The 14,513-nt window shown below is 56.0% G+C and overlaps 1 protein-coding gene across 1 annotated transcript in view; it reads left to right on the top strand.

Annotated features, from left to right (window-relative positions):
- Positions 1–323: 323 nt before the first annotated feature.
- The window catches only part of TMEM132E (transmembrane protein 132E), a 227,138-nt gene continuing 212,948 nt past the window's right edge, over positions 324–14,513 (top strand). Inside the window, exon 1 of the mRNA XM_043531357.1 lies at positions 324–1,363. Within this exon, the coding sequence (XP_043387292.1) occupies positions 1,309–1,363 (55 nt within the window). The 5' untranslated portion in view covers positions 324–1,308. The remainder of the gene's footprint in view (positions 1,364–14,513) is intronic.

Raw genomic sequence — 14,513 nt, 5'->3', positions numbered from 1 at the left:
CGCCTCGCGCCCTGGGCTTGCCACCGGGCTGGGATCGCAGCGCGGAGACCTGGAGCTGGAGCTGGAGCTGGAGCAGGGGCGGGGGGGATGAGGCAGCTCCGGGGAAAGCACGTGATCGGGGAAACCTGGCAGGGATGGGGGGAGCGGGGAGATGGGGGGGGGGAGTCGCTCTGGCGCTGAATCGCCTCGCAGGCTCCGGAGAGCGGCTCGTCCTCGCCGTGCAGCTGCCGGAGAGAGGATCCGGGGATTGCAACTGCTGGGGGTGGGGGGAGCTTGGCCTGGCCCCTCCCTGAGCTCCCCACCCGCCCCCGCCCTTTGCATTGGGGGAATCGCCCCCCCCCCCCCGCTCCGCCGGCGTGTGCTGGCATCGCCTCGCCTGCACCGCACACACCAGCTGCCGCCGCGGCGGCTCCAGCCCGGGCAGCTCCGGCTCCCACACCCCGGCCAGCCCCGCGCCCGAGGGACGGGCTGCGCCCGGGCCGGCGGCGGACCCGACTGGGGGGGGGGCGGGATCCGCGGGCGGGGGGCGAGCTTTGGATTTTGCATTGCTGGAAAAGTTGGCGCGCATTGCGGGGCAGGGGGGCTGCCGCGGGGGCCCAGCGGCCCCCCCACCCCAGCCCGCCTCCCGCTGCGGAGCCCGGCGCTGCCTCCCCGCCCCGCGGCCGGCGCAGAGGGACCGAGGGCCGGGCGGAGAGCGGAGCTTGCCCGGCTCGCTCCGCCGGAGGCTGCTGCCCGCCCGCGTCCCCAAACTTCGTCCCGGAACTTCGCCAGGCCGGACGGATCCGTGAGCCGCGTTTGCTTCTTTCTCCTGCGGCTGCTGCTGGCCGCGGGCTCGGCTCGGCGAGCTCGGAGCCCGCCGGGGCGCTGGGGCAGAGTTCGCGCCCTGGCGCTGGAATAAACCCCTGGAGATTTCGCTGTTCCAGCCGCGGGGGGCACCTAGCACCCTCTTAGCAGATCGGGGAGGGGGGATACACGTGCCCGCTCCTCTCGGACCCTCCTGCCTGTGGGGGGTGAAGGTGCCCCCTTTGCCCCCCTACCGGGCACCCCCCTTTGCTGAGTGGGTCCCTCCCCTCCTGCGTTAGGGCTTTGCGCTCCCAGCGCAGCACCTTTGGGTGCCCGGGGCTCAGGGCGCCCTGCGGGGGTGGGGGTAGGTCAGAGGGAGGCGCAGGGCAGTAGCCGCCAGTGGTGCCCCCTCCCCGCCCCCCCCCCTTGAGCTGGGCGCCCCGGCCGGACCGCACGTGGCTGGATTTGTTTGTCCCCCACCGCGGGGGTGGATCCCGCACCTCGCCGCGCACCCCACCGACAGCCATGGCCCCGGGGCCCGCCGCCCTGCTCTGCTGCCTCGGAGCGCTGCTGGCCCACGGTAAGAGCTCGCCCGCGCGGGGACTGTGGGGTGGGGGCTCCCCCGGCCCCCTGAGCGCCACTGCACTCTTCTGTGCCTTCCTGCACCCCCTTCCCTGCAACCCCCAGCCCCCCCCCGAGCCCCACTGTCCCCTCTACTCCTCCGAGGCATCCCCCTATGCCTCCCTGCAACCCCCAGCCCCCCCGAGGCCCACTGTCCCCTCCACTCCTCCGAGGCATCCCCCTATGCCTCCCTGCAACCCCCAGCCCTCCCTCCCCTCCAGCCCCCCGAACCCGCTGCCCCCTCTGCTGCACCTCTCTATGCCTCCCTGCACCTCCAGACCCCCCACCCCGCTGCCTCTTCCAATCCTCCGCCCCCCCTCGCCCCCCCGGCCAGGGGAAGGGGCTGCTTTCATTCCGCTCTGCCTCCTTCCCCCAGCTCTGGTTGGGCTCTAGGCTGCCCCCCAGCCTGTTGCCCCCGTTCCTGCCCCTCGCTCTGCCTCGTCCCGTCTCCTCCTGCCCCCCAGGGAAAGGGCAAGGATTAGATTTGAGCCCGGACAGATTGCGCTTCTAATGTGGGGCTCCCCGCGGGGGGGGAGTGAGCGGGGGGGGGGGGAGCTTAAAAATATATATAAACTGTCCCTGTCTCCTGCTTTCTTAATACAGCGATGGATTTAGGATAAAGATCCAAGTCTTTATCTGCTATTATCTCACAGCTTTATCCAACAGACCAATGCAATCAAATGCACAGTCTTTGCAGCCAGGGCTGAGCATGCCCTGGCGGGGGGCTGGTAGCTCCCTGTTGGGGGGCGGGGCGGGGGGTGTGTGACGGATTGTTGGCTTTTGTTTGTTTGTTTGTCTGTACATCCTGTCTCTAGCTGTCTTTCCCCTCCCCCCCCTCCTCCCCCTGTCTGCAGTCTTATGGAAAATGGTCACTTTCCCTGAGTTGCATTCAAATCGCTCCCTGAACCCTGTAATTTATTGGAGTGTGGGGATGACATGCTGTGAAACCGTTTGCTGCCATTAGGGATTACGGGACCTGCTGGTGTGGTGCCCTTTTGCTGAGCAAGGTAACAGTCAGCAGAGGAGTGGCTGGCTGCACTGTTGCGAGCTGCTGACCCCCCCCTCCATCCCCCCCCGTGTGATTTGGCAGGGATGCAGCGGGTGCACCGTGCCCTGTGGGTGCAGACAGCTCCCCTTGCAAGGGCAGCTTTCGGTGTTCTCCTCGCTGCGGTTTTGGGTGGCTTATTTATCCCCCTCCCGCGGCTCCCAGGCAGAGGTGGCAGGGCTGGATTTATCCATTAGCGCTGTTACGGTGAGCCTGGCTAATGTGGGGCCCCTGGGGCGCAGTACCCTCTGGAGGACACGTGCCCCGTGCCCGCGCCCCAGGGTATCCTAGATGTTCACTGCCGGGCTCATCGCTGTCGTTCTTTGGCCATAATCGCCCCCCCACAGACACACGCCCCGACTCTGATGTGTGTGGACGGTGTAACCCGAGTCCTGGCTTGCCGTGGCGCCCGCTGCACTGTGGCGTCGGTTCTGAGGAAGTGGGGTTCAGAATTGCCTTTGTGGTGCACTTACCCTGAGCCCTGAGGCTCTTGGAGTTGCTGACTAATGGAAACGGGACTTAAAAAACCCCCAGCTTTAGTGAGGCTTTGGTGGAAACGCTCCCCTCCCCCCTTCTCTGTTCCACTGGAAGGCAGGGATGCTGATGATAGATAAGCAGATTTTTAAACAACTTCTTTGAACCAAGTCAATTAGTAGAAATAAACGAAGGGACGAGATGCTTTAACCAGCAGGGCTGGGAGTTCTCCACATCCTTTCCCGACAGAGCTGTAAAAATCCTTGATGTGCAGAGCAAGGGTTTATCCTGGATGCTGAGCTGCGGTAACTTTGTTTAGCATCCCTTAAGTGCCTTGAATGCTTTCCCCATTGTCTTCCAGACAAGTTGCTTGTAAGTTTGATTTCCCGGGCTGTGTTTTATTGGTTTTGATCTTTAGGAACAACAGGTAACAGTGTTTGCAATCCACGTGATTGGCAGCTGGCAGGCTTGTGTGATGGGGAAGAGGTGGTTTGGTTTTTTTCCCCTCCTGCTTTATCAGATTTGGGTGTCTGGATAATCATTTTTCCAAAAAGTGGTGAGGACAGTCACGCGTCACATTTGTTGGTGGTTGGACGGCAGCAGTACAGAGAACCTCGTTAGAAAAGCGGTGAATAATAAATTATTATGTAGGATTAAAAGGCGCCGAATGGAAGCGACATATTTCCAGCCACGTTTCCAGTCAGCACGCTGTCTCTTTCCCTTGATAGCGAGCAGATGGTGAGTTAGAACCGATGACCCGAAAACCGGGGCCACAACTTCAGCTGTGGGCAGGTAATAAGGAAAGTGGAACCAGCACATATTGGCGATGCTAATTAATGTCTGTGGCAGTGATTGTGAAGATGGGGAAAGTGGTGTTGGGTAATTAATCTACCTTGAAATTTGAAGCTGGAACTGTGGTCTGATTTCCCATGCTCCTTCTTCAGTGAGATGCGTCTTGTAGAAGAAGGAGTGTTGTTTTTATTATTATTATTTCATATAGAGAGATCGTGGAAAACCCAAGCCAAATCCTCTGTTGGTGTAGATCGGTGCCATTCCATTGAAGTCAGTGGAGCTGTGCCAGTTTACGCCAGCAGAGAATTTGGCCTCCAGTCTGTAACTCTGAGGAGCAGGCTGATAAATGCATGCGTTCATTAGATATTAATCTACTTGATAGGGAGGGGGACGTGTGGGGAAAAGGACTTCTTCCCCATCCCATTCAAGGTTGCATTGTGTCATGTTATGTGAGCACAGGTGCCAGGAGCTGGGGGTGCATAGTATCTCTCAGGCATGAGCCCAGGGAAATCAGTTGGAAAGTCACCATTTGTCTTCGGAGTCAGACCCCGGCAGAGCACGGGTTACCATGGCTATCACTGAGCCTGGCCTGCACCCCTTCCACAAGCAAATAAAGATCAGGTCACAGCGCTGCTTCCCAGCTTTAGGTGTTTATATTTTGACAAAAGTTCATACCAACAGAAATCCCCCCCCCGGCCCGATTTTCCCCAAGTCCCTGGTGCAAGCACTGGAGAGCCAGAAAGTCAAACTGATTAGAAACAGTGAGTGAAATCCCCTCCCCTCCAGTTCCTCAGGCCAAACCCTGTGAAGGGCAAGGTAAACAAATAGCATAAAAGGTGAAAAATGATGTCAGTGTTTTAAGATCCACAGGGGTTCTTTCTACCTGAGGTCAGGAATTTCAGTGGTGAGTCTGTCTATATTTAGTGTCTCTTCCTATCTGAGCAGCATAATAATAAATAATAAGCTTTAGCTGATCTATCTGTGTATCTGTCAGCACCCGACTCTGCAGTATCTGAACATCTAGACAATCAAAATGTGGGGCTTTCAGCCAACCTCCTTGCCCCCTAAAATGTCACACAGTAAAAGCAGGGAGTTGGGGACATTAGAACTAGGCAATACAATTCAACTCTGATGTGCTATGATGGAAAGTGAAGTGGGGGGCAGGTCCCACATGTAGGAGCTGAGGACATGGGATGGGATACAGAGCTAAGCATCCCTGCTCGAGGGAGGGAATAGAGGAAGGGACACGTATGCACAGTGTCTCTAGCCTGCAGTGATCAGGGGCCATGGTTGATCTGTATGGAGGGCAGAGTCTTTTTGTAACCCTCGCTAGGCAAGTCCTGGAATGGCCCTTGATGCGGGGGAGTCTGCAGTTCCTTCTGGACGGTATGCCCGGCGGCAGATGAGGGTGTGTTGCTCTGATGCCGGGAAATCCAGCTGCCAGCATTGATACGCCATGGAGGTCTTCACGCTGCATCCCTAGAGCAATCGGTCTCGATGGGGGGCTAGCTGTAGATCGGATCCTGTCCCCCAGGGTTCAGCCTTGCCAAGCTGTCGTGAGGGCTCCCCAGCCTGGGTGTTGACGCTACTTACCGGGCAGTGATGGTAGACGAGCCAGCGATGTTTTAAGAGCCTGTTAAAAGTGCTCATCCCAGGTATGCAGGCTGGGAGGATTTTCCAAGCCGCACCTGAGCCTTAAGCCTTCTGCCCCCGACTTTCATTACCAGACAGCATTGCGCCTCCTTCACCTCTTTGCAGCCCGGCCTCCTTCCAAGGGGGCGCAGCGAACTCCCTGCTACTTTGCAGAGGTAACCAGACACGCTGACAGACAGGTGCACGAAGCACACCTATTTGTCCAGCAACGCCTCACTCGTAGAGCCTGCTCTGGGCCCCTCCAGAGATCCCCATCCACTTCACCAGACTTTGAGTCCGGCCTTCAGTGACTTGCAATAGGTCGGAAGCTTCTGGGGACGGATCCTGCAGCTGTGGGAGGTGTGCCATGTGCAGGATCAGGGCCCGCCTGCTGTCGAGAGTGCTGAGCTTCCTTGTGAGTCACTGCCCCGTCCTGCTCTGTCCTCTGATGGACGCATGAAGGTCTCAGGACCTGCACTGGCTTTTGGCTTCCGGCGAGCTGGGGAATGCAGGTGCTGAAAGCTCATAATTTATAAGCCCTTTCTCGCCAATTACTTGCATTTGCTGCCAAGGTCAGTTTGCCGCTAATCAGGGCCTTTCTCCTCTGTTCCTTTTTTAATTTAGTGCCTTAGTAACAACTTGACACCCTCCCCCCCCACCCCTTTCCTATTCTGCAGCCTTTGAACAATTTGGCTTTGATAAGCAAATGGGCTGTTTTGAGACTGGCTTTTGCAAATGTCTTACCACAGAGCCAGCAGCCCTGGAGACCCTGGGTAAGGTCAGCTCTTTGTGTTTCCATCCAGAACAAGGGTTTGGAGCAAGGCCATGTGGGTGTGAACCCTGGAGGTGCGGGAGTCGGGGGGGTAAAGCTGCCCGAGTCATTTACACTGGAAAGGAAGCTGAAAAGCCCGGGAAAGCCTTGTTCAGTGGGGAGCTGTAGGAATCCTGGAAGGTGTCGTTGGCTTGGCAGGCACTTGGCAGGATTGAGGCACGACTCAAGGAGAACATGGAGCTCAAAAGGGCACAGAGATGAGTTGTCTCAAAGGGGGTGGAACCCCTTGAACGTGTGATGAGGTCACTGGTGACCTGGCCTTTCCATTGACTAATACTTTGCACTGACATGGAAGGGAGCGTTGGACTGGGAGTGAGGACTCTTTTCCCATCTGCCAGTGACTCACAGCGTGACCAGTCACTTGGCGGTTGTGTGCCTCAGTTTCCCCCTTTATAATATCTACCCACCTCTGGAGAATGCCCGAGATGAAAGGCGCAGGATGCAGCCGAAGTATGCCTAGAGCCTGACCTGTAGCTAAACGCAGCCCAGTGTTTCGGCTTCTGTTAATGCCACTTGCCTGCCCTCCTGAGAGCAAATAAATGCTAAACTATTTAAGGTTGCTGCAGTAACATGAAAGGTAACTAATTAGAGCAAAGTGATTCCAGCATAATATATCTGCCCACGTTTGGCTCCTGCCTTTGCATTGCAGCTCCATTGTGTCTGGGGCCCTCTGGCGGAGGTTTCATTCGTGTTTCATAGACTCCGTATTGATCACAGCCCTGGCGTCAATCGATGGAGCCAGATGCATGAAATCTGCTTAGTGCCAGAGGGAGTGGGGTCTACCATGGGGGGCACCCTTCATCCCCAGCAGTCTCCTCCTCCTGCTTCACTGGGGCCGGGGGTGGGAGGAGGGGAGAAGGTCCGGCTGGGGTGCATTAAATGTTCCACCCTTTACTTCATTATCTGTTAGCTTGGCGTGCAGAGGCTATCCAAGTATGGGAAGTCAGCAGCCTGATGGAGAGCAGGCGGGACTCTCCTCCTCTAGGAATGGGGGACGGGGAGGGTGGCTGTGACCCCCTCCCCTCCCGGGCTGTTGGAAGAGCAGCAGCTTCCCCAGGTGGAGGGCCCTTGCTCTGACCCTGCTCCCCCACTCCTCCGCCCCATGCTCTGGCTGGGGTGTTGGCCGATCTCTTTGCTCTCCCCTCTCATGACCCAGTTGCGCTGTGTGGGGAGGGTGTGGGCCAGTGCCAGAGTGGATTGGATGTCGACCTAGCCCTGGCTCGAATTCACTCTGTCTGCCTGAAGTGAATTGGGCCCTGGCTTGCAGTGCCGATGTGAGCACACAGGCAGCAGACCGTCCCAGGGGAGGTTAAAGACCATGCCACAAACTGGGGAATCCCCCTTGGCTGCCAGTTCTGGGGGCCTCGTAAACCAGCTCTGCTTGTCATCAGTTATCCACAGACTCCCACGCCTGGGGCCACTGTGGCCGCACCGTCCCAGCAAGCTGCTACGGGGCTGGGTGTGTGGGGAGGTGTTGGGTTTGATTCCTTATTTGCAACCCCAGGGCCTCATCAAAAGCCCAGCAGTGCCACTGGGCTTCGAATCGGATGCGGGGCTGGGGCATAGCTCCGGTCCTGGCTTTGATCTCGCAGGGTGATGGTGTGGCCTGCGTGAAATAACCTGACCTGCTGGGTTTATCAAGCGGGACCATCGTAAAGCAGGGGCTGTCAGTGGCCTGTGCTCTCCTCGACCGGAAACACAGCCACGGTCTTTCAACCCTGCCGCTTGCCTTTAAAATATTACACGTCCCTCCTCCCTACTTCAGATTCCTGCCTCTCGAGAGCGTTTCGGAGCAGGGGAGCTGATTTAGAGCCTGGCCCGTTGGAAAAGGGGAGAGAGAATTGCATGGAGGTTGTTTGTAGGAGTCATTGGCTGGGAAAATGACCCTTTTCCTCTTCCAGACGCTAAGAGTGGACGGTGCTGCTGGCTGCATGGAGCAGCACCATGAATTTTTAAGACCAGTAGATGGAGATGTGCTATAAACTTGGTGGCTGGCTGCCGAAATCAGCTTGATTTTTTCTTTTTTCTATATTGATACCATCCCAGCAGATAATCTTTAGAAGCTGACAGTTTAGCATCAGTTACAGCACCAGGCAGAAATCTCCTCCTCTGTGCACATCCAGCTTCCGCTCTGCTGAAAGTTTCCAACCCCAGAAAGCCGGACGGATCCAGGTTAGGTGGCTGGATCAGAGCCGTCGACAGCATGTCTGAGCGATGAATGCCCTTGGAAACCTACAGCCAGGTGCCGGTTCCCATTGACCCTGGAGGGCTGATCCATCCACGCAGGGCAAAACAGCCCTTGCCCCCCATTTTCCCATTCCATTCAGCTGAAGGAGCTTCTCTGTTAGCCAGTAGCACTAGTAGGCTTTTATCCTCTCATGTGGACCAGTCACTAGGCAGGGACAAAGACTGTGCCAGTGTGGCTTACACAGGCCCAGTTTGATTGACGCTCTGGTGGCTCCAGTGGATGCTGGATCAGAGCCGTCGACAGCACGTCTGAGTGATGAATGCCCTTGGAAACCTACGGCCCTGTGCCGGTTCCCATTGACCCTGGCGGGCTGATCCATCCACGCAGGGCAAAACAGCCCTTGCCCCCCATTCCCTGATCAGTGCTGGAAGGAACTGCAGGCAGGGGAGATGGGAGCAGTTTTCAGGTCTCAGCTGGTGGGCAAACCCCTGAGACCTGGTGCTGGCCAGGCCAGGGGACGGGCAGGTTAGCCAGATGTGGGGCGGGGGTTGGTTCAGTGGACAGGGCTGGACCATGTGGAGCTTTGCAGGGCAGCCACAGGAGGCCCATCTAGATAAGGGAGGGTGTGGAGGGATGGGTGGCGCGTGGGAAGGATCCTAGTTGGGGGTGGATTGGAAGGAGGTGGGGGAGGGCGCTGGGCTGGCCGGGAGTGGGGGAGCAGCTCCATACCTGAGCGAGGGGAGTGGGAGGCATGGAGAACAAGACGGAACAGGGGAGGAGAAGGTGGGGGATACAGGCGGCGTCTGGGGTACATGGGGAGCCTAGAGATAGTAGTCACCTCTCCTGATGGCCGACACATGGAGACAGGGGCCCGTTCGCTGGTGTTAAATGATGGATTGATCACTTGTTCATGTAAGGTGATTGGCGTGTGCTGGGGTGTGCGCACGGCTCTGTGTGCGTGCACATACCTTGTGTGTGTCCATGCGCGCGTGTGCGCACTGTGGCTGGAGTAGTGCAAGAGGGGGACGGTGGGTCAGCCTCCCACACCGCAGCTCAGAGGCGGCCCGTACTGTCCCAGGTACAGAAGGTCCTGGGAGGCCCGGAGGAGGGAGCGGCCAGGTGAAGGGTGGGTTCTGTTTACAGGGGCGGGTGGGTTCTCTGACAGCGCACCTGGGTTTGGTAGAGGCGGGTTCAGCTAGTCAGAGAAACTGGGGGTGTTGCAGGCAGTGGGGGGGCCTGGGAAGACTGTCAGGGACTGTGCCACGTAGGAGGAGGCCCCCGGGCTGGCATTCTCCCCCACAGCGGGTGTGTCCCTGTACCACTCCCAACCCCACAGCCTCGAAAATCCCTCCGATCTCCCGGAGCTTGGGCCCAAATTGACCAGTGGCAGGTGCGCAGTGGTGTTTCTGTCTCTGCAGGGAGGCGCCGGGCCAGCTGGCAGGACGTCCCCTCCATGCCCTCGGCCGCGGGAAGATCGCTGCGCTCTGCAGGGCAGAGAGCTCTCGGTGGAACGGGCACGCGCGAGGCCCTTGGAGGGGACCAGTTCCCTGCTCCCCTTTGGCGTAAACCAGGAGGGACCCCACCAAAACCAGGGAGCGATGCTGGGGAGGGGAAGAGGGAAGCATGTGCGAGATCAGTGATGTCCACCGTGGAGAGCGGGGTCCCTGGGTAGAACGCGGGGTCCCTAAGCATTGACGGGCAGCCGGCGAGTGGCGCTCAGCACGGGGTGAGCTCCCCGGTGGCAGCTCCTCTCTCCCTGGGACGGGAGCGGGTGGGATCGTACCTGTGGGGGGGACAGCATGGCTGGAGTGTGTTCTTGGCTCAGCTGCGCTGGTACGGGGGTGTCCTGCAGCCAGAGTCCACAGGGGGGATTGCGGCGGACTCAGCCAGAATTTCCAGTGGTGGATTCTGGCCTGGTTCTCATATCCTGCCCATCACCATTGTATCTGAGCGCCTCGCCTAGGCAGTGCATAACAGCACAACACCCTTGAGGGTAGGGCACAGAGAATTTACCCACCTGTGGCACCCAGCCCCTTGCACGCTGTGCACTCTGCCCCATCTTTGTGCACCCCATATCAGTGGTGGGGGCGGCTAGCTGCAGTCGGGCTCTATAGCTATAGGAATTGCTTTGTCCACCCCTGAAATGCAGCTGCCTCTGGAGTGGAGCGTGGCAGCTGTGTCACAGCGCACAGCAACACTTACGGGGGATATGAGAGCAGGCAGTGTAGGAGAAGCCCATTGGAGCTGCTAGGGGGCATTTAAGGAAGGGCAGATTGAATCAGATGGGTTGGAATTTGGCCAGGACACGGGAGCTGGCCCCCTAACTGGTGCAGAGAGCCCCTGGCATTCCACGCAGATCAGATGGGCACTGGAATGAACAAAGCTCCCCGCCCACCCCATGTTAAACGGCAAGGTTGACAGGTGGCTGATCCTGCCCTGATCCAACCCTATGGCCACGGGGGATCTGGTTATTTCACCCCAAGTGATTAGCCCCAAGGCGCTCCCTCCAGGTGGGGCTGGGGAATGGAGGGCTAGTGATGACAGACCAGCAAACATGCAAGCCAGTTACTGCTGCTTCTCACCAGCCCTTTCCTTGTGAGGAGCCAGGTACCTTGGGCCGGGTGGGTTTGGATCAGGGGCGGGTAGTGCCCCCAGCACAGTTGGCGGGTGACCCCGCTGAGTGTGGGATGCTGGCTCTGTGACTGTGTCCTCGTGGGCCTGTTGAGTCAGCCAGCAGGGCCTTGGGGGGTGGGGGTGGGGCGTGCCGTCTCTGCCCACTGCAGGGGGCATTGAAAGCCAGTGCTGCAGCTCCAGCAGCTGGAGGATGCCTGGGGGGAGCCAGGCTTTGTAAGGATGCAGCATGGGATCACCCCCAGCCCAGGGCGGCAGTGGGAAGGAGCAGGGTCACAACCCCCCTCCCTCTGGGCTGGCTTGATGCAGCTGGTGACACTCACATCTCCCCTCTTGGCACTCACAGGGTGCTAGCTCTCCGCTGTGCAGGGTGGCATTGGGGTTGGGGACTCTTCCTGACTCCCTGGCACCCATGTGGGGGGGTCACAGTGTTATCCATCGACAGCAAATGCCATCTAGTTGTTTATTAGGTGTATTACGGTAGCACCCCTAACAGCCTCAGTCATGGACCAGCACCCCGCTGTAATGGGCGTTGTACATTGTTTATTAGGTGTGTTACGGTAGCCCGTAACATCACTAATCGTGGACCAGCACGAAATTGTGCTAGGCGCTGTACTTTATTTATTAGGTGTATTACAGTAGCACTGAACAGCCGCAGTCATGGCCAAGCACCTCATTTTGCGAGGTGCTGCATGAACCCAGAACAAAGAGTCCCTGCCCCAGAGATCTTACAGCCCCCCTACCCCTCCCTACTCAGCCTGATTCTCCTCTGAACGCCGCCGTTGCTCCATCGGCCCTTGTGAGGCTGCTCCTGCTTTGCGCCAGTTCACGGGCGAGGGATGGACCCCCCCCCATTGCCCTAGTGGGGGCCTGGCAGCTGCACAGCCCCAGTGCCGCCCGCCTCCGCGTCGCCCAGAGCGGTTCCCGTGTGCCGGCGCCCGACGTCAGAGCGACTCGGCGCAGAGAGCCCTGCCGGCGGAATGGTTTCATTAGCAGGGGAAGCGGCCCGTGAAAGAGACGTGCTTTCCAATCCCGACATTTCAAACAAGCGGAGGGATTTTAATAGGAGATTAATGATCCCCTCCCAAGCGCGGCTGTATTACCCTCTTAATGTTTCAATTGACAAAACAAACCCAGAGTGCCACTCCTCCCCAGGCTACTAATTAATAACGGTACGAAGCTGCTCTGCGAAGGGCTGGGAGGACTTGGGCTTCCCCGCTCCTGTGTCTCAGGTACCCCCCCGAGGCACACGTGGGATAAGCCCTACAGCCAGTGAGAGATGAGAAGCGTCAGTGTATGAGTGCAAAGCGCTCGGAGTCCTTGGAATGAAAGAGGTTAATTCCTGGGCATGCACTTTCAGTGCTGTCCCGCATCAAGTGGGTGTTCTTATTCTCATGTTACAGATGGGGAAACTGAGGCAGAGAGGGGTTCAGTGACTTGCCCACAGTCATCCAGCAGGTCAGTAGCAGAGCAGGGAATAGACGTTCAGAGTCTCAGCCCATCCTGGTGTGCTGGACCGTACTGCTTCTGCATCTCCTCCCTTTAGTTGTATATTTGCAGAGACTGGGAATGGGACAGTTGGTTTCACTTGGACATCACTGGGCTGGCTCTGTGCTGGTACTTACCCTGTGGAGGGGAGGGGAAAGGGATCCACGTGTGGTGAATGGGGTGGGAGGGGATCCACACAACAGCAAATGGGGAGAGAGGGAGATCCGGATGCTGGCGAATGGGAGGAGAGAACTGAGTCTATATTAATATAACGTGGGTTAAGAGGGAAGGTCTTCTCATGGAACAGTAACTGGTTAAAAGATAGAAAACAAAGGGTAGGACTAAATGGTCAGTTTTCAGGATGGAGAGAGAGATGAATAGTGGTGTCCCCCAGGGGTCTGTACGGGGACCAGTGAGGTTCAACATATTCATAAATGACCTGGAAAAAGGGGTAAACAGTGAGGTGCCAAAATTTGCAGATGATACAAAATTACAAGGACTGTCAATGAATCTCAGTTAACTCAAGCGATTAACACAGAACAAAGTCACTAAATTAAAAAAATAGTTACAATTAATCGCAGTTTTCATTGCACTGTTAAACAATAATCGAATACCAGTTTACATTTATTATACATATTTTTTGATGTTTTCTACATTTTCAAATGTAATGATTTCAATTACAACACAAAATGCAAAGCGTGCCGTGCTCATTTTCTATTTATTTCTGATGACAAATATTGGCACTGTGAAAAAGGTAAACAACAGAAATAATATTCTTCAGTTCACCTCATACAAGTACTGCAGTGCGATCTCTTTATCGTGAAAACGTAAGTTACAAATGTAGAATTATGTACAAAAAATAACTGGACTCAACCATAAAACAATGTAAAACTTTAGAGCTTAGAAAGTCCACTCAGTCCTACTTCTTGTTCAGTCAATCGCTCAGAGAAACAAGTTCGTTTACATTTACGGGGGATAATGCTGCCCGCTTCTTATTTATAAAGTCACCTGAAAATGAGAACAGGCACCATTGTAGCCGGCATTGCAAGGTATTTACGGGCCAGATCTGCTAAACATTCGTGTGCCCCTTCATGCTTCACCCACCATTCCAGAGGACACGCTTCCATGCTAAATTTAAATTGGTATTCTGTTATTGTTTAGCCATGTGATTAATTGCAACTATTTTTTAAATTTAATTGCGATTATTTTTTTAATTATTTGACAGCCCAAGAAATTACTCAAGATAGTTAAGTCCAAAGGTGACTGTGAAAAGTTACAAAAGGATCTCATCCAACTGAGCGACAAAATGGCAGATGAAATTCAATGTTCATAAATGCAAAGTAATGCACATTGGAAAACATCATCCCAACTCTACATATAAAGTGCTGGGGTCTAAATTAGCGGTTACCGCTCAGGAGAGAGAGCTTGGAGTCACTGTGGATCGTTCTCTGAAAACAGCCACTCAATGTGCAGCATTAGTCAAAAAAGCGAACAATGTGACTTGCGAACATTAGGAATGGGATAGCTAATCGGACAGAAAATATCCTAATGCCGCTATATAAATCCGTGGTACAGCCACACCTTCAATCCTGTGTGTCGTTCTGGTCGCCCATCTCAGAAAAGATATATAATTATAAACTGGAAAAGGTACAGGGAAGGGCAACCAAAATGATTCAGGGTCTGGAATGGCTTCTGTATGAGGCAAGATTAAATGACTGGGACTGTTCAGTGTGGAAAAGAGACGACTGAGAGGGGACAGGGCAGAGGGCTATAAAATCATGACCGGTGTGAAGAAAGTGAACAGAGAAGTGTTATTTACCCTTTCACATAACAAGAACTAGGGGTCACCCCATGAAACGAACAGGCAGCAGGTTTAAAACAAGCAAAACGAAGTATTTCTTCACACAACGCACAGTCAACCTGTGGAACTCCTTGCCAGAGGATGTTGTGAAGGCCAAGACTATAACAGGGTTAAAAAGTGAACTAGATCAGTTCCTGGAGGACAGGTCCATCCATGGCTATTAGCC

This window comes from Chelonia mydas, chromosome 17 (assembly GCF_015237465.2).
Source record: "Chelonia mydas isolate rCheMyd1 chromosome 17, rCheMyd1.pri.v2, whole genome shotgun sequence".
NCBI classification, from domain to species: Eukaryota; Metazoa; Chordata; order Testudines; family Cheloniidae; genus Chelonia; species Chelonia mydas.
Note: the sequence above shows the minus strand (reverse complement) of the source record. Positions and strands in the feature narration are given on the sequence as shown.